General features: G+C 41.4%; 1 protein-coding gene across 3 annotated transcripts; it reads right to left on the bottom strand.

Annotated features, from left to right (window-relative positions):
• Window positions 1-346: 346 nt before the first annotated feature.
• Window positions 347-17,789, bottom strand: LOC135465812 (solute carrier family 66 member 2-like). 3 transcript variants are annotated; one of them, XM_064743161.1, is made up of 6 exons: window positions 17,763-17,789; window positions 13,723-14,068; window positions 11,470-11,606; window positions 6,938-7,000; window positions 4,655-4,871; window positions 347-1,530 (listed from the first exon to the last, which is right to left on the bottom strand). In XM_064743161.1, the coding sequence occupies exons 2-6, from the start codon at window positions 13,947-13,949 to the stop codon at window positions 1,344-1,346; spliced, it is 831 nt and encodes a 276-aa protein (XP_064599231.1). In that variant the 5' UTR covers window positions 13,950-14,068; window positions 17,763-17,789; the 3' UTR covers window positions 347-1,343. The 3 variants fall into 3 exon arrangements, with proteins under 3 accessions (XP_064599231.1, XP_064599232.1, XP_064599233.1); XM_064743162.1 differs by having other exon boundaries at window positions 17,489-17,772; XM_064743163.1 differs by lacking the exon at window positions 6,938-7,000.
• Between the last annotated feature and the right edge of the window lie 637 nt (window positions 17,790-18,426).

Genomic DNA, 18,426 nt, shown 5'->3' with positions numbered 1-18,426 from the left:
GACGTCCCTTTTGACATTACATATGCGCTTCAAGGCCAGAGGGGACAAATCACTGCATTTCAACATGAGAATGATGAAAATTATCCCCAAAACGTGACATTAATTACTTTAAAACAAATATTTCTGGCAATAACAGATTATGGACAGTATTAATTACTGTACAGTTATCAGTGTTAAAATTCACTGATGTGCCCCATCCTGCCGCAAAGCGACGACGTCACAGAATTCAGTGACGTCATCACTATGTCTTTAATGTCACAACTCGAAAGCCGTGTATTCCTCATCGCTTTCATACAGCAACCTGATATAATAAATATATATGAAAAAAAAAACAAAAAAAAAAAACAAAAAAAAACAGCCGTACTATAAATAGGTACAAGTAAAAGACTTACTGTCCATTTTCATACACTGGTATAAATGCTGATACTTGGCAACAAAGAAACACATTTTGATTCCATTTGAAACACAGATGCACTAGTGGTATTTTTGGTGAAACGGTGCACATATTCATTTATAATTCGAGTTTGTTTGATTTTCCTTGCCACCTCTGACAGTTATCAGTCTGCTTTTCATGAAGTTATTTTCCACCTCGGACAGTTATCAGTCTACTTTTCATGAAGTTATTTTCCACCTCTGACAGTTATCAGTCAGCTCCCCCTGAACTTAAGCGCCACCTCTCAGTTATCAGTCTGCTTTTCTTGAAGTTACTTGCCATCTCAAGTCTGATATGTCTGAAGTTCAATGCAACCTGCCTTTGCTGACTGTTATTTCTGTATGGTTTGCCAGAATTCACTAGCTATCCTTCACCTTGGGGTTATCAAGCTGACTTATCTGAACAGAACTGACTTACAAATTGCCATTCGTGGCAGAATTCACTTGCCATCTGAATGACATAAATCAACTATTCTTTTTCTGCTGCAAAACATACATGTATTCACTATTTTTTGCATATATATTGTGATAAAAAAAACTTTAGCACAAATGTGAGACCTCATTTAACTATGGTGGTAGGAAAATATATAGCATTATGGACATAAGATTTCCCCCAACACCATAAAGGTAAAATTAAAATACTTCAGCTATGAAAGATACTTTCACAGAGAAATTATGCACGCTATGGTTGAAACAAACAACAACTCAGAACATGATGTACAAGAGGTCAGCAAATCAAATGTAGTTGTATGCTCTTCAGGACAAATGTTCAAGGACAGCATGGGTGCGGATTTGCTTTCATTTCTTCAAAGCTTGAGAGGCACTTTGTCCCTTGTTCCTTTTGTACACACAAGTCCAGCTGATCACAGACATTTCCTCCAGTACGACATCACCACAGCGTGCTTGGTTTATCAGCTGAGTGCTTCTTTGCCAGTAAGCACAGGTAATCTGCGGTAGTAAAACACCTGTACAAATATGGAGATGTCTATTCCAACCTGGAGCATGCCACATATCCAGAACTGAGGCGGAGCTTCACGCAGGATGAAGTACAGCGTCTTGAAGACATCGCCCATTGTCCAGAACATGACCATCTTCTTACTGAAACAAAACAGACTCATACCTGTAAATTGTGCTGAGAGCAACAATCCCTCAAATGTGCTGGCTACATGTACATGGTGATGAGAGCAACAATCCCTCAAATGTGTTGGCTACATGTGCATGGTGATGAGAGCAACAATCCCTCAAATGTGCTGGCTACATGTACATGGTGCTGAGAGCAACAATCCCTCAAATGTGCTGGCTACATGTACATGGTGCTGAGAGCAACAATCCCTCAAATGTGCTGGCTACATGTAAATGGTGATGAGAGCAACAATCCCTCAAATGTGTTGGCTACATGTGCATGGTGATGAGAGCAACAATCCCTCAAATGTGCTGGCTACATGTACATGGTGCTGAGAGCAACCATCCCTCAAATGTGCTGGCCACATGTACATGGTGATGAGAGCAACAATCCCTCAAATGTGCTGGCTACATGTACATGGTGATGAGAGCAACAATCCCTCAAATGTGCTGGCTACATGTATGTGGTGATGAGAGCAACAATCCCTCAAATGTGCTGGCTACATGTACATGGTTCTGAGAGCAACAATCCCTCAAATGTGCTGGCTACATGTATGTGGTGCTGAGAGCAACCCTCAAATGTGCTGGCCACATGTACATGGTGATGAGAGCAACAATCTGTCAAATGTGCTGGCTACATGTACATGGTGATGAGAGAAACAATCCCTCAAATGTGCTGGCTACATGTGCATGGTGCTGAGAGCAACAATCCCTCAAATGTGTTGGCTACATGTGCATGGTGATGAAAGCAACAATCCCTCAAATGTGTTGGCTACATGTACATGGTGATGAGAGCAACAATCCCTCAAATGTGCTGGCTACATGTACATGGTGATAAGAGTAACCATCCCTCAAATGTGCTGGTTACATGTACATGGTGATGAGAGCAACAATCCCTCAAATGTGTTGGCTACATGTACATGGTGCTGAGAGCAACAATCCCTCAAATGTGCTGGCTACATGTACAAGGTGATGAGAGCAACAATCCCTCAAATGTGCTGGCTACATGTACATGGTGATGAGAGCAACAATCCCTCAAATGTGCTGGTTACATGTACATGGTGCTGAGAGCAACCATCCCTCAAATGTGCTGGCTACATGTACATGGTGCTGAGAGCAACAATCCCTCAAATGTGCTGGCTACATGTACATGGTGATGAGAGCAACAATCCCTCAAATGTGCTGGCTACATGTACATGGTGATGAGAGCAACAATCAGTGAAATGTGCTGGCTACATGTACATGGCGCTGAGAGCAATCAACCCTGAAATGTGCTGGCTACATGTACATGGTGCTGAGAGCAACAATCCCTCAAATGTGCTGGCTACATGTACATGGTGCTGAGAGCAACCACCCCTGAAATGTGCTGGCTACATGTATGTGGTAATGAGAGCAACAATCCCTCAAATGTGCTGGCCACATGTACATGGTGCTGAGAGCAACAATCCCTCAAATGTGCTGGCTACATGTAGACGGTGATGAGAGCAACCATCCCTCAAATGTGCTGGCCACATGTACATGGTGATGAGAGCAACAATCCCTCAAATGTGCTGGCTAAATGTACATGGTGATGAGAGCAACAATCCCTCAAATGTGCTGGCTACATGTACATGGTGATGAGAGCAACAATCCCTCAAATGTGTTGGCTACATGTACATGGTGATGAGAGCAACCATCCCTCAAATGTGCTGGCTACATGTACAGGGTGATGAGAGCAACAATCCCTCAAATGTGCTGGCTACATGTAGACGGTGATGAGAGCAACAATCCCTCAAATGTGCTGGCTACATGTACATGGTGATGTGAGCAACAATCCCTCAAATGTGCCGGCTACATGTACATGGTGATGAGAGCAACAATCCCTCAAATGTGCTGGCTACATGTACAAGGTGATGAGAGCAACCATCCCTCAAATGTGCTGGCCACATGTACATGGTGATGAGAGCAACAATCCCTCAAATGTGCTGGCTACATGTACAAGGTGATGAGAGCAACAATCCCTCAAATGTGCTGGCTACCTGTACATGGTGCTGAGATCAACCCTCAAATGTGCTGGCCACATGTACATGGTGCTGAAAGCAACAATCCCTCAAATGTGCTGGTTACATGTACATGGTGCTGAGAGCAACAATCCCTCAACTGTGTTGGCTACATGTGCATGGTGATGAGAGCAACAATCCCTCAAATGTGCTGGCTAAATGTACATGGTGCTGAGAGCAACCCTCAAATGTGCAGGCCACATGTACATGGTGATGAGAGCAACAATCTGTCAAATGTGCTGGTTACATGTGCATGGTGATGAGAGCAACAATCCCTCAAATGTGCTGGCCACATGTACATGGTGCTGAGAACAACCCTCAAATGTGCTGGCCACATGTACATGGTGATGAGAGTGAGTGAGTGAGTGCTTGGGGTTTAACGTCGTACTCAACAATTTTTCAGTCATATGACGACGATGGTGATGAGAGCAACAATCTGTCAAATGTGCTGGCTACATGTACATGGTGCTGAGAGCAACAATCCGTCAAATGTGCTGACTACATGTACGTGGTGCTGAGAGCAACAATCTGTCAAATGTGCTGGCAACATGTACATCTATGTGTGTGTGTGTGTGTGCGTGTATATCTGCAAGTGACTTGTCACAGGCACTACTGCTTTGTCTGTAGAGTACCTGGTAAACCTTTCTGATATGAAGCCATTGACCTGCCAGCAACAACTGGATTCTAACATGCAACCTCAGGGTGCATCAGAGGCGGTAAAAATGTCTTTCTGACAGTCTATAACACAACCTCCCCCAACCCTTCCCAGCCCATCGACTTCTGAACACCACTCCTCTCTGTCAGGTTTTCATCTTGGACAATGGTCTTTTCAGTGAAATCAAAATTGACTTCACTGAAAGCCAGAAGTCTTTTTGTGCATCATAATTAATACCCATACATTGACCCGAAACAGATTAGAGTGAGGCTTCCCCTTCACCCTCGTCTACTGTTTAACGTGATAGTCTGCCCACCCAGGATAAAACGGTTATCCCATTCTAACGACTCTGGGAATGTTAGTGCATCCCTGATACACAGTTGAGCAAACAAAGACAACAATTTACCTCATGCCAATTGTAGACTTGTTTTGAAAGTTGCGGTAGAACTGTGGTGCACCAAGCATGGCCTCAGCAAACACGGCCATGAAACCTAAGGTCTCTACATAGATGGAGTTCTCCAGGAGCAGGTATGTTAGCATGCCGACCACAAGGGTGAAGAGTAACATGAATTCCACATAACTCCGGAAATCTGTCCATCGCCAGAAATACCTCATGTCAAAGTCTGTAATTAAACATAGTCATAATCACAAAATCACATTTGTTTTTAATTTTTTCCAATTCAATTAGATTTGATCCACTGAGCGATGATTAACACTATGCTGTACATATAGAATGTGGAGGTCACTATGCTGTACATATAGAATGTGGAGGTCACTTTGCTGTAATACAGCATGTGGAGGTCACTATGCTGTACATACAGAATGTGGAGGTCACTATGCTGTACATATAGAATGTGGAGGTCACTATGCTGTACATATAGAATGTAGAGGTCACTATGCTGTACATATAGAATGTGGAGGTCACTATGCTGTACATACAGAATGTGGAGGTCATTATGCTGTACATACAGAATGTGGAGGTCACTATGCTGTACATATAGAATGTGGAGGTCACTTTGCTGTACATATAGAATGTGGAGGTCAATTCCCCTTCTATACAATAGTGACCTGCTTCATGAGTGAACACATGTACAGCAAGGGGTACCACAAGAAATTTACTGATCTTATTTATTTTGATGAATGTTTTATGCCAAACTCAAAATTATTTCTCTGTGAAATACAATGGTGGCCAGCATTATAGTGGGAAGAAACCAAGCAGAGTACACAGGAAACCACAACCATCCGAACCAAATAACTGATGAACTGTGGTGGCTGTGGGGAGAAGGGGTGTTTCATCATTTCTTTTTATAGATTATTGTTTAATGCCAAAGATAAGAAGTTTTCACTTACATGTATACAATGGTGACAAGCATATTATTGGTGGAGGAAAGCCTCCAACCAGAGTGAACCACCAACCTCTGGCAGATTATAATGGCAAACTTTCATACGAGTACCATCGGTCTTACAGGTGAAAGGCGAGTCTACATGACGGAGCACAGCTCATTGCAGCTGAGAGCAATGAATGTAGGGGATACTACATGCCAACTCCACGTCCCAGAATGGGATACATCATATATTTATTTATTTGATTGAAGTTTCACGCCATACGAAAGAATAAAACGGGACTGAACCCAGATTTCAAGTGATCTGGCGACTTACACCAGTCAGCCATGATCTGTTCCATCGACATCTCACAGAGTACGTATGCAGGAAAGCTAGGTTTGGTACAGGACAGTAGTAAGTGCATGTCACCACAATGTCAGATATAAATAGTGCTGTGCCAAAATTCAAAATTGTCCCAGTGTTGAAAAGTACATACAACAGCATGCAAAATTCTAAAGTACCAGAATGCAGAATTAAACAATACAAAACTCCTTGTACCATAATTCTTCTAATTTTGGGAACTGATATTAGTAGTGTTGAAAACAGAATATTGCATTTCTTGGCCAGCCTTTTGGAAAAATAAAGACATGAGTATGTTGTTCAGTAGATGGTATAATTACATGTATGTGACAAATAAGAACCTCAATTTTCCTGCTACAATTATATATACAATATATACTGGCCAAAATGAGCAGACCAGGTGTCTCAAACATTGGAAGAATTAGGTTAAAGCACAACCAAGGCATGACTGAAATATTCAGCAACATTGCAGCTACACTGTGGCCACAAAAACACAGCATACAAGATAATGTGTAAACAGGCAAGTCAGTACAATGGATTGACACACTCAAAGCACAAGTTTAAAGGTTAATAAAAAAATGCAGGAAAAGCAACATCAATGGTAACATCAAACAGCAAAAACTGTTATTGTACCCTATGAATACCATACTGTTGGGGAAAATTTTGTTTGCTTTTTTACTACAAACTGCAATTTCACTGAGCCATTGAAACAAGTTTTATAGAGCAATAGTTGGCATAAAATTGTGATTATGTAACTACATGTACAAGTCAATACCCATCAAAATTAAAACAAAAAGAAAGAACTCATTACACGTAATGATATGTATACAATGTGAATGTGTACTGCTGGAAAGCCTACGGAATAACAGTAAACTGAAATGAACACCATTGTATTGTATAGCATAACCACTCAAAATGCTGCATAACAGTCAAGAAAACAACACCATGACAGATTACTGCTGGAGATGCCATGCACATGCTGAAGATAGATGGCATGTGTACGTACCAAAGAAAGTACTGTGGTGCGCGAGAGATTGTGGGCGGGAATACAAGTCTCCTTCCCGATAGTCTGTCAGTCAGAAACAAAAACGGAAATGGTTACAACAACAACAACAACTAGAGAGGGTTAGGTATTAAAGGAAAACAGTATTAATCTGACTAACTGTCTTTAACAGCCAATACAACGAGGTAATTCCATTTTATGGAATTAAAGTCTAAGAAAGGTTACTGAGAAACCGAAGCATGAAAAGTTGTCAGACAAGTTGATAACATCTACAATACCGGAAGTACAATAAAGAATGAGAAACAAAATGCAACCTGGTCCTCCAGATATACAACTGACCTTGAACACGAAAAAAATATTTATCAAACAGAGCCTGATGCTGCAGGCTATATAGCTTTATTTGGACTGACCAGTCCATGTAACGACATTTGGCCCACATCACTGTGTATTATTTGTTAAACAGTACATTTTTACTGTATTACTGAACTTCTCATTTTATTCAAGACGCAGTTTGCACAGTCACCTGGCGATGCAAATCTTGCAAGTGACATACTCATTCAGACAAGGGATAGTGCTTCCAAGGGAGATAACTGTAAGAGGCCGAGTCAATAAACATGTAATGATGCCAATTATGTTCTGTCTATATAGGAAAATAGGGTCTGCAGCAGCCAAATTATGGTACTAAGGACAAACTAAAATGAGGTACATGCATGATAAGAATACATATTTAATTTCATCTTTACTAATGTTTCTAGGACTGTATCCCTAGCTTAGCTGAACAGAGTACTTCCAGAGTACAAAGACTTGTGTAAGCCTGATGTGAGCATCTGAAAACACTGTCATAGATATCTGCAAAAATGAAAACCTATTCCCACAGGAATTTGAAGATTCGCATACCCAAAGAATTCTTATTCTCTGCCATTCTAACACAATAATATTATGTGCACTGTATCAACTGCATCACATATGTCAACTATCAGACTAGGGCATTCGCACATAAATATTGGCACACATCAGTTGTGTACCTGTGCAGTGTCACATGTGCCCTGTACAATGCAACAGTCCCTCGCAGCACTACAAATATTGGCACACACCAGTTGTGTACCTGTACAGTGTCACTACATGTGCCCTGTACAATGCTTACACAACAGTACCTTGCAGCACTACAAATACTGGCACACATCAGTTGTGTACCTGTGCAGTGTTACTACATGTGCACTGTACAGTGCTGCACAACAGTAGCTCACAGCACTACAAATACTGGCACACATCAGTTGTGTACCTGTACAGTGTCACTATTTGTGCAATGTACAGTGCTTACACAACAGTACCACGCAGCACTACAAATATTGGCACGCATCAGTTGTGTACCTGTACAATGTCACTACATGTGTGCTGTACAATGCTTACACAACAGCACTTTGCAGCACTACAAATACTGGCACACATCAGTTGTGTACCTGTGCAGTGTCACTACATGTGCGTTGTACAGTACTATACAACAGTAGCTCGCAGCACTACAAATACTGGCATACATCAGTTGTGTACCTGTACAGTGTCACTACATGTACGCTGCACAGTACTTACACAACAGCAGCTCGCAGCACTACAAATATTTGCACACATCAGTTGTATACCGGTACACTGTCACTACATGTGCGCTGTACAGTGCTTACACAACAGTGGCTCGCAGCACTACAAATATTGGCACGCATCAGTTGTGTACCGGTACAGTGCTTCCACAACAGCAGCTTGCAGCACTACAAATATTGGCACACATCACCTGTGTACCTGTGCAGTGTCACTACATGTATGCTGCACAGTACTTACACAACAGCAGCTCGCAGCACTACAAATATTTGCACACATCAGTTGTGTACCGATACACTGTCACTACATATGCACTGTACAGTGCTTACACAACAGCAGCTTGCAGCACTACAAATATTGGCACACATCAGTTGTGTACCTGTACAGTGTCACTACATGTGTGCTGCACAGTGCTTACACAACAGCAGCTCACAGCACTACAAATACTGGCACACATCAGTTGTGTACCTGTGCAGTGTAACTACAATGTTCGCTGTACAGTGCTTACACAACAGTAGCTCACAGCTCTACAAATATTGGCACACATCAGTTGTGTACCTGTGCAGTGTCACTACATGTGCGCTGCACAGTGCTTACACAACAGCAGCTCGCAGCACTACAAATATCACCATAAATCAGTTGCGTACCTGTGCAGTGTCACTACATGTGCGCTGCACAGTGCTTACACAACAGCAGCTCGCAGCACTACAAATATCACCATAAATCAGTTGCGTACCTGTGCAGTGTAACTACAATGTGCCCTGTACAATGCTTACACAACAGCACCTTGCAGCACTACAAATACTGGCACACATCAGTTGTGTACCTGTGCAGTGTTACTACATGTGCGCTGTACAGTACTACACAACAGTAGCTCACAGCTCTACAAATATTGGCACACATCAGTGTACCTGTGCAGTGTCACTACATGTTCACTGTAGTCTCTTAGTGTTTTAGCCATTTCATCAACGTGTCATCTCATGACAGCAGGCCTCAAGACTGCCTCGCTGAAACACTCTACTGAAGCTACCAGACATTACATTGTAGACTGCTGCATTGCCTAAACCCACATTACATAGATTACTTAACTTCAACTACATACATGTAACTACATGGGTTAGTATTTAATAGGCCGTCCGAAAAAACTTTCTTGGGCGTAACCCGAACTTAAAGGAAAAAATTCGATTAGCTTGGTCGGGATTTTGTTTAAATTCTGCTTGATGAAAAAAATATATTAAAAAATAAAATATATTTGTCATTTTAACTAAATCAACATTTAAAAAGAAAGTCAAAAAAAACTTAATATGAAAACCCCAATAAAAACTTTCGATGCAGTTTTTCATTGGTCGAGCGTTTTTCATTACACCCAACAAACATGTTTTTACGCATTGCCTTTAAGATTAACCATGGAGAATCCAGTTTCCTCCACCAGCAGGATGCTACCACAGTGATCATAAGCAAGGAGAATGTGAACAGTGCATTGTACAACAACAACAACACAGCCCCCTACACCAAAGAGAGCACAAAGTCACAAGTTGGGAAACAGAATTTCATGTGCACAACTCGGTTACACAGACATAGTGATGATACAGTCATTATCAATCCCCCACCCACCATAATGCTGGCCGCCATTGTATAAGTGAAATGTTCTTGAGTACGGCGTTAAACACCAATCAAATAAATAAATAAATAAATCATTATCAATCCCAGTCGTAACATCAAATTTAGTAGATGCTCCCTATTCTGGATTCTTGCCAACTAGATTTGAAGAGTCGTTCTCACCTGAAAAGTCCTTAGAATTGACAATTTCAAAAAAGGCTCTGGTCTGCACACAGACATCTACTCAAATGAGAAAGTACGTGGTACAGAACCTAGGATTTCTGAGGAAGATTTGTATTCGCCTGAGAAAGTATGTTGGCTTAGAATTGAGGATTTTTGAGGCGGATTTGGTCTGCGGATTTGGTCTGCACAAAGGTCTCCACCCACCTGAGAAAGTGCGCTGCTTTGAGCTGGGCATTTCTGCGGAGCGTTTGGTCTGCACATAGACCTGGACTGACCTGAGAAAGCGCGTGGATTACAGCCGAGGGTCTTGCAGGACGATTTAGAGCCAAGGATTTCTGAAGAGGATTCGGTCTGCACACACACCTGGACTCACATGAGAAAGTGCGTGGATTATAGCTGGGGTTTTTGCAGGAGCATTTGTACTCACCTAAAAAAGTGTGAGGCTTGGAGCCCAAGACTTTTGTGGAGGATTTGGTTGGCACATAGATCTGGACATACATGAGAAGAGTGCGAGTCTTAAAACTGAGGATTTCTGATGAGGATTTGTACTCACCTGAGAAAGTGTGTGGCTTAGAAGTGAGGATTTCTGATGAGGATTTGTTCTCATCTAAGAAATTGCGTGACTTGGAGCCCAAGTTTTCTGAAAAGGATTTGGTCTGCATGCCTGTACTCACCTGAGAAATGCTTGGCTTAGATCTGAGGATTTCTGAGGAGGATTTGGTTTGCATGCAGACCTGTACTCACCTGAGGAATGCTTGGCTTAGATCTGAGGATTTCTGAGGAGGATTTGGTTTGCATGCAGACCTGTACTCACCTCAGAAATGTTTGGTTTAGATTTGAGGATTTCTGAGGATTTGGTTTGCATGCAGACCTGTACTCACCTCAGAAATGCTTGGTTTAGATCTGAGGATTTCTGAGGAGGATTTGGTCTGTACGCAGACCTGTACTCACCTCAGAAATGCTTGGCTTAGACCTGAGGATTTCTGAGGAGGACTTGGTCTGCACGCAGATCTGTACTCACCTGAGAAAGTGCATGGATTGGAGCCCAAGATTTCTGAGGAGGATTTGGTCTGCATGCAGACCTATACTCACCTGACAAAGGACATGGCTTAGAACTAAGGATTTCTGAGGAGGATTTGGTCTGAACGCAGACCTGTACTCACCTGAGAAAGTGCGTGGCTTGGAGCCCAGGATTTCTGAGGAGGATTTGGTCTGCACGCAGACCTGTACTAAAGCCAGCATAGTGATGATCATGACAACACTCTGTGCCAGCAGAGGTAGTTCAAACCGTTTCCCAAACCTGAAACAATCGAACACCACATAGGCACATTATTCTCCAAATAACCATACACCTATGTACCATATAAATCCCACAGTTGTGCTGATTACTCTGATATTTCCATGTGTGTATGACAGTTTATGGGTGATTTGATGCGGAGTAGCTTGTTGTGCATATTCATATGAACAGAAAAGACAAATAATGTATGTACACCTGAGTTATTCAGAAAGATGGGTGAAAACAGACCTAAATGGCAACACACATACGGCCCTGAGATGCGCCCTGGGAAAGCCACCAGAAAATTGAATGATTGAAGGAACACCAGGGATCAGGTGACGTAAGCGGAAACACTTACTCCTACAGAAATTCTTTTTTTTTTTTTTCAGATGCCAAATTATGTTGTTTCATTTCTGTTTATAAAGGTACCGGTCGCTCTTTCCAGATATACAATTCCCTCAGTCGGAAAATCTGGTCTAAGACTTTCCGAATGACATATGCGGAGTCCACTGCAATACTTAGCATGTGTGCATCATATTACGACATTACATCTGTATTCTGCTACCCCATTGGCAAAGCTCTCTGCATACGCAATACTTAATATCTAAATCCACTAAATACATGGTCTGTCTGCAAACTAAGACATTTATGCACCTTTTGCAATCATTGGCACTGCTCGATATTTCCTCAGAAAATCTCGGTCGAATTCAAAAATAAGGTCTACCCTGAGCTTATCACTGCGTGATGCCATCTACCCGATTCACTTAAACTGGAATGTCAATCATGCTGATGTCTACTGAGAAGTCATTTAGGTATTCCAATCTACAGAACAGCTCAGCACGCAAAGGTGGACAACATTGTTGCTCCAAAAGCTAATCGTTGAGTGAAGTAGAAGTATGAAGAGCCAGATGCTTTTGAAATGACAAGAAATTGGCGCAGCGATTGCAGGGGATTTTATTTGTACTCTCTAAAAGTCGTGCGCATGTGCCGCGCGCAAAAACAACAGCTGCACATTGGTGAGTATGACTTAGAAAGCAATATATTAGGGAATTACGAAATGAGATAAAAATTGTTCAGGACACAGGCCGATACGCCCACAGAAAAGTCGCTCCAAAGATCAAAGATATTGTAAAGATCTAAGATTTCTATATTTATTTGGGTGATAGAATTTAGTTCTGTACTTTGGGAAGTTTAATTGTGATCAAACATTTGAACAGGATTCTACGATTGTTCTTTCCTGCTGCCCCCTCAAAAAAAAAACAAAAACAACCTACCTACCCTCTTCTGTTATAAAGGGCTGGTAACATTAAACAAAGAATATTTTAATTTTCGATTGATCAAAACTGTTAACATAGTAGCACACTGAATTTTCTCAATGCGTGAACTTACTTTGAACATAAATACATGTACCTGTACTACAATATGTGTACCTGTATTACAATACTTGTACCTGTATTACAATACTTGTACCTGTATTACAATACGTGTACCTGTATTACAATACATGTACCTGTATTACAATACATGTACCTGTATTACACTACTTGTACCTGTATTACAATACATGTACCTGTATTACACTACTTGTACCTGTATTACAATACATGTACCTGTATTACAATACATGTACCTACATGTAAATGAGGCAACATCATAAGCACATATACAGGTACATGCTTTTTAACCTTCATGTGGGATACTTTTATGCTCCAGACATGATTCATACAGCACTTGTTCCTGAATTACGGAATTTAACTCAAAGTTACTCAATTGCTTCCTGTCCATTAATTTCTGGTTAACATAATAGAACTTGCAATATTACTATTAAAAATAATTTTATTTATTGATTTATTTGATTGATGTTTAATGAAAATGTTACCTCAATGATGAGTCAGGCTTACAGGTAATAGGAACCAGAGTGCCTACAGTAAGCCACTACAAGGGCATCAAGTACAACTGCGGGCTTCAAACCACAGACAAACCAGGGATGGATTCAATCAGGCAATCTGTGGTCAGGGGCCAATCAGCCGTACATGTACATACAAGTATGACAGTACCCGCTGATCTTTTCTGAGCTAAGAAACGACAAAATTCTACACATCAGCATGCATTTTAGACAAAACTCTTCTGAAAAACTCACCAGAACATTATCCGGAGATCATTTGCGATTAACAGCGTGAGACACACGAAAGTAGAGAAGCCATCTGCGTTTTTGGATCTGCGAATATCGAGGTACTGCGGAATGAAGGGCACAACTCCTCCAAACACCATAGCCATTGAGGCAAAGAAAGCCACCAAGTCCAACAGAGAAAACATTGCGAATTTGTCAGAAATGTGTTCAAAAGTCAAAAAGTCAGGATAATTCATACTACTGTATGCTGAAAGTCAGCCAACCAACATGTGCTCCACAGGGGAGAGAACTCTGAAGCTGAAAATTCCCAGCACAAATGTAGTGAAAAGTTACAAAGGCAGTTTTTCACAGCAACCTGCAATAAAAAAAAAAAACCCATTATACATACAAATAAAGTCGTAATGAAAGTTACAAAGGCAGCATTTTACAAATGCAAATACAATGGATTAATTAACACACAGAACAGTGTACATGTACCCACACTAATTACTTTAACAAGCACACACATATATTGTACATGACTAAATAACAGAAATTCCACTGAACACGTGTCAGACACACACATCAGATAGAGACCTCATCAAACCATTATTGTATTACCTCATGAGCTTTGATATCAGACATTCCACTGAACACATGCCAGACAGATACATCAGATAGAAACCTCATCAACCATTATTGTATTACCTCATGAGCTTTGATATCAGACATTCCACTGAACACATGCCAGACAGATACATCAGATAGAAACCTCATCAACCATTATTGTATTACCTCATGAGCTTTGATATCAGACATTCCACTGAACACGTGCCAGACAGATACATCAGATAGAAACCTCATCAACCATTATTGTATTACCTCATGAGCTTTGATATCAGACATTCCACTGAACACGTGCCAGACAGATACATCAGATAGAAACCTCATCAACCATTATTGTATTACCTCATGAGCTTTGATATCAGACATTCCACTGAACACGTGCCAGACAGACACATCAGATAGAAACCTCATCAACCATGATTGTATTACCTCATGAGCTTTGATATCAGACATTCCACTGAACATGTGCCAGACAGACACATCAGATAGAAACCTCATCAACCATTATTGTATTACCTCATGAGCTTTGATATCAGACATTCCACTGAACACGTGCCAGACAGATACATCAGACAGAAACCTCATCAACCATTATTGTATTACCTCATGAGCTTTGATATCAGACATTCCACTGAACACGTGCCAGACAGATACATCAGACAGAAACCTCATCAACCATTATTGTATTACCTCATGAGCTTTGATATCAGACATTCCACTGAACACGTGCCAGACAGACACATCAGATAGAAACCTCATCAACCATTATTGTGTTACCTCATGAGCTTTGATATCAGACATTCCACTGAACACGTGCCAGACAGACACATCAGATAGAAACCTCATCAACCATTATTGTGTTACCTCATGAGCTTTGATATCAGACATTCCACTGAACACGTGCCAGACAGACACATCAGATAGAAACCTCATCAACCATTATTGTGTTACCTCATGAGCTTTGATATCAGACATTCCACTGAACACGTGCCAGACAGACACATCAGATAGAAACCTCATCAACCATTATTGTATTACCTCATGAGCTTTGATATCAGACATTCCACTGAACACGTGCCAGACAGACACATCAGACAGAAACTTCATCAAACCATTATCGTATTACCTCATGAGCTTTGTTTTAATCGACAGTGTGTTAATTTTGGACACATGTTGTTTGCTTATGGCCCCTCTGGTTTTCATTAAAGTAAAACATCAACTGACAAATAAGCAAATACAGACACACTGAATAGTTCCACTGCAGTCAGCATATCGAAAAGAATCTTCTCTCTCAACCGTCACTAAGTTCAAACAGAAGTACGCACATATTCACAGTGTGACCATTTCAGATTTCGAGATACAATGTTACAGCAACAGAATGATGTCACTTTGATGTCATAATCTGGTATCTATTAGTCTAAGGCCAATCTCTCATTTTTAAGATGGTTGGGGGTGGGGGTGGGGCGTAAATGAACATCTGAGACAGGGCTCATTGACTATCAAAAGGATAAACCTAGTCCCTATAACTGTCCATATAACCACTTCATTTCACTTGACCATGGGGGTGGCTAGTATATGTCTCTGACTTTTAAAGCAACATGCATGTGAGTTGAGCAACAACCACATTTTTTAGGTCACAATGTTGACATGGCATGGGAGCGTAAGTCACAACTGTAAATTATCTTGGATTTACTAGTCGTAAAGGCTACAGAATGTGGAAAAAATTGGCAGGAGAACACTGAATGTCTTGGTGAAGATAATTTATTTGAGTTTTGCCTGCTAAATGCATGTATTGGTTCATTTTGCAAAGACTTTTGAGTGAGTGAGTGAGTGCTTGGGGTTTAACGTCGTACTCAACAATTTTTCAGTCATATGACGACGAAGGAATCATTAGGGTGCATGTACGTGTAATGTGCCTCCTTGTTGCAGGACGGATTTCCACCCCTCTTTTATTTAGTGCTGCTTCACTGAGACGACTTACCAAAGGCAAGTAAGCCGCCCCGCCCGAGCCATTATACTGATACAGGTCAACCAGTCGTTGCACTATCCCCTTCATGCTGAACGCCAAGCGAGGAAGTTACAACTTCCTCTTTTAAAGTCTTAGGTCTGACTCGATCAAGGATTGATCCTGGATCTACCGGTCCCGAAGCGGACGCTCTACCAACTGTGCTATTCGGGCCGGTCACAAAGACTTTTGTGATCACAGAACTCATTTTCCAACTCATTTTCTTACATTGGCCTAGCATCATGGGAGTCTACACGCTAACAATATTACTTTCCTACTCCACGAATGTCCAGATCAATTCTCTTTGTTATCAAACAAGTTTCATGTAAGACACCAATCTAAAGACCTGCTTATCGCACCCACCTAACCGTCACCGTATGTCGCTATTCACTTTAGAATGGATTTATTATAGCCATGAAGGCTTCCACAGTACATACCCTTCGGCTTTGGCCATCATGTTTAAAGCCCACAGCTAAGCTGAACATTTCTACCATTACATTATTATGGGTGCGATAAAATTTTCGCAGCCCATCACCCTGCCCGAAGTTGAGAGAAAAATTCAAAACATGGCAGACGTTAGTTTGGTTCGCCCGAATCAAAAGTTTATACAGCTTGACTACTGCTGAATGATGGTTTACCTATGCCGGCTTTGACATGTTTACAGTTTGTCCCTATCAGGGAATCGGTGGATAGCAAACATTAAGTATAGGGTTTGAGCTGTTTCTTTCAGTCAAATCGCTCACGTGGTAGTCCATACGACTGAAGCTGGGCAGTATGGTTAGAATGTCTAGCTTACCTTTGGGCTTTGAGGATGGTGGCCAGAGCCAAGGAGCGTGTGCCGTGGAAGCCTTCATGGATATAATAAATCTATTCTCAATCGAGCAGAGACATATGGTGGCAGTATGGTGGGTTCATAAAGCAGGTCTTTAGGTTGGTGCCTTTCACTTGAAGGAGACTTGTTTGATAACAAAAAGAAATGGCTTGGACCTTCGAAGAGTATGAAATAAATACTGTTAGCGCCGAGACTCGAATGACGCTAGGCCAATATAAGAAAAGAAGTCGGAGTCTTTGGGGACTAGCTCTATACAGACAGCCTTAAAAACAATTTGAAAAGTTTGATCAACACCCTTATTAAAAAAAATTTAGAATATCCGCCTGTCTTACCAGCACACAGTCGCCATAAACACGTTTTGCTCATTCTCTGCTGACTCTTCGCATATGAAACTTGTCGTTTGCGGACATCGTCACGAAAACTGGACGTTTTATGACCCTACACTAATCGCCCCCACGTCAACTATCTGACAGACATTTAACGATTCAGAACGTTTCCAATGTATTCAAGAAGAAATACGTCATTAACACGTATATTCACTGACACGAAGATGTCGTCTAACAATTACACAATCCACTCACACAACATTTCCAGTTTTGTCTGTACCTGTTTCCGATATGTTTCAGCCGCCATTTTGACAATCAACTCGTCTTCCGGTATAACCTCCCCCACAAACCCCAGCCAACCAATACCGGTAGGCTACATGTAGGCCTAGCTATGTTTATAATATCAGTAAGTTTTAATTAGGCCTATAATAGACTTCGTATTATACTAAGCAATAGTTGGCTCAGTTCATTGTAACTGCTGTGGGAGTATATAAATCGGTCCAAATATCCAAATTGTCACAGCCAAGACTACTCGGATAAACCGACATTTATAACAGCTTATAACTGTAGTAATTAACTATAGAAACACTCCGTAAATGGTACAACTTAGTGATATACAGGCGCTTGTACAAACTGATCGTGGCCTGTCGATTTATTTATTTACTTGATTGACGTTTTACGCCATACTCAAGAATATGTCACTTATACGACGGTGGCCAGCATTATGGTGGAAGGGAAACCCCGGGGGAAACCCACGACCATCCGTAGGTTGCTTACAGACCTTCCTACGTACGGCGGGAGAGGAGGCTAGAATGAGCTGGACTCTCTCACAGCGACTGCATTAGTGAGAGGCTTCAGGGTGGCCTGTTGAGTGTACTACCATAACGACCCCTGTTACAAACATCGGGTCCGCTTGTACAAACTGATCGTGGCCTGTCGTGTGT

Source organism: Liolophura sinensis, chromosome 5 (assembly GCF_032854445.1).
Source record: "Liolophura sinensis isolate JHLJ2023 chromosome 5, CUHK_Ljap_v2, whole genome shotgun sequence".
Classification (NCBI taxonomy): Eukaryota; Metazoa; Mollusca; class Polyplacophora; order Chitonida; family Chitonidae; genus Liolophura; species Liolophura sinensis.
The sequence above is the reverse complement of the archived record's forward strand: the minus strand, read 5'-3'. Positions and strand labels throughout refer to the sequence as shown.

Excerpts from the sequence above, each read along its gene's own strand:
- LOC135465812 (XM_064743161.1), bottom strand. The coding sequence starts at position 13,949 with ATGAATTATCCTGACTTTTTGACTTTTGAACACATTTCTGACAAATTC. Across the intron at positions 7,001-11,469 it reads CAAGCCACGCACTTTCTCAG|ACTATCGGGAAGGAGACTTG; the intron begins GTGAGTACAGGT and ends TCTGACTGACAG. Across the intron at positions 1,531-4,654 it reads AAGTCTACAATTGGCATGAG|TAAGAAGATGGTCATGTTCT; the intron begins GTAAATTGTTGT and ends GTTTTGTTTCAG.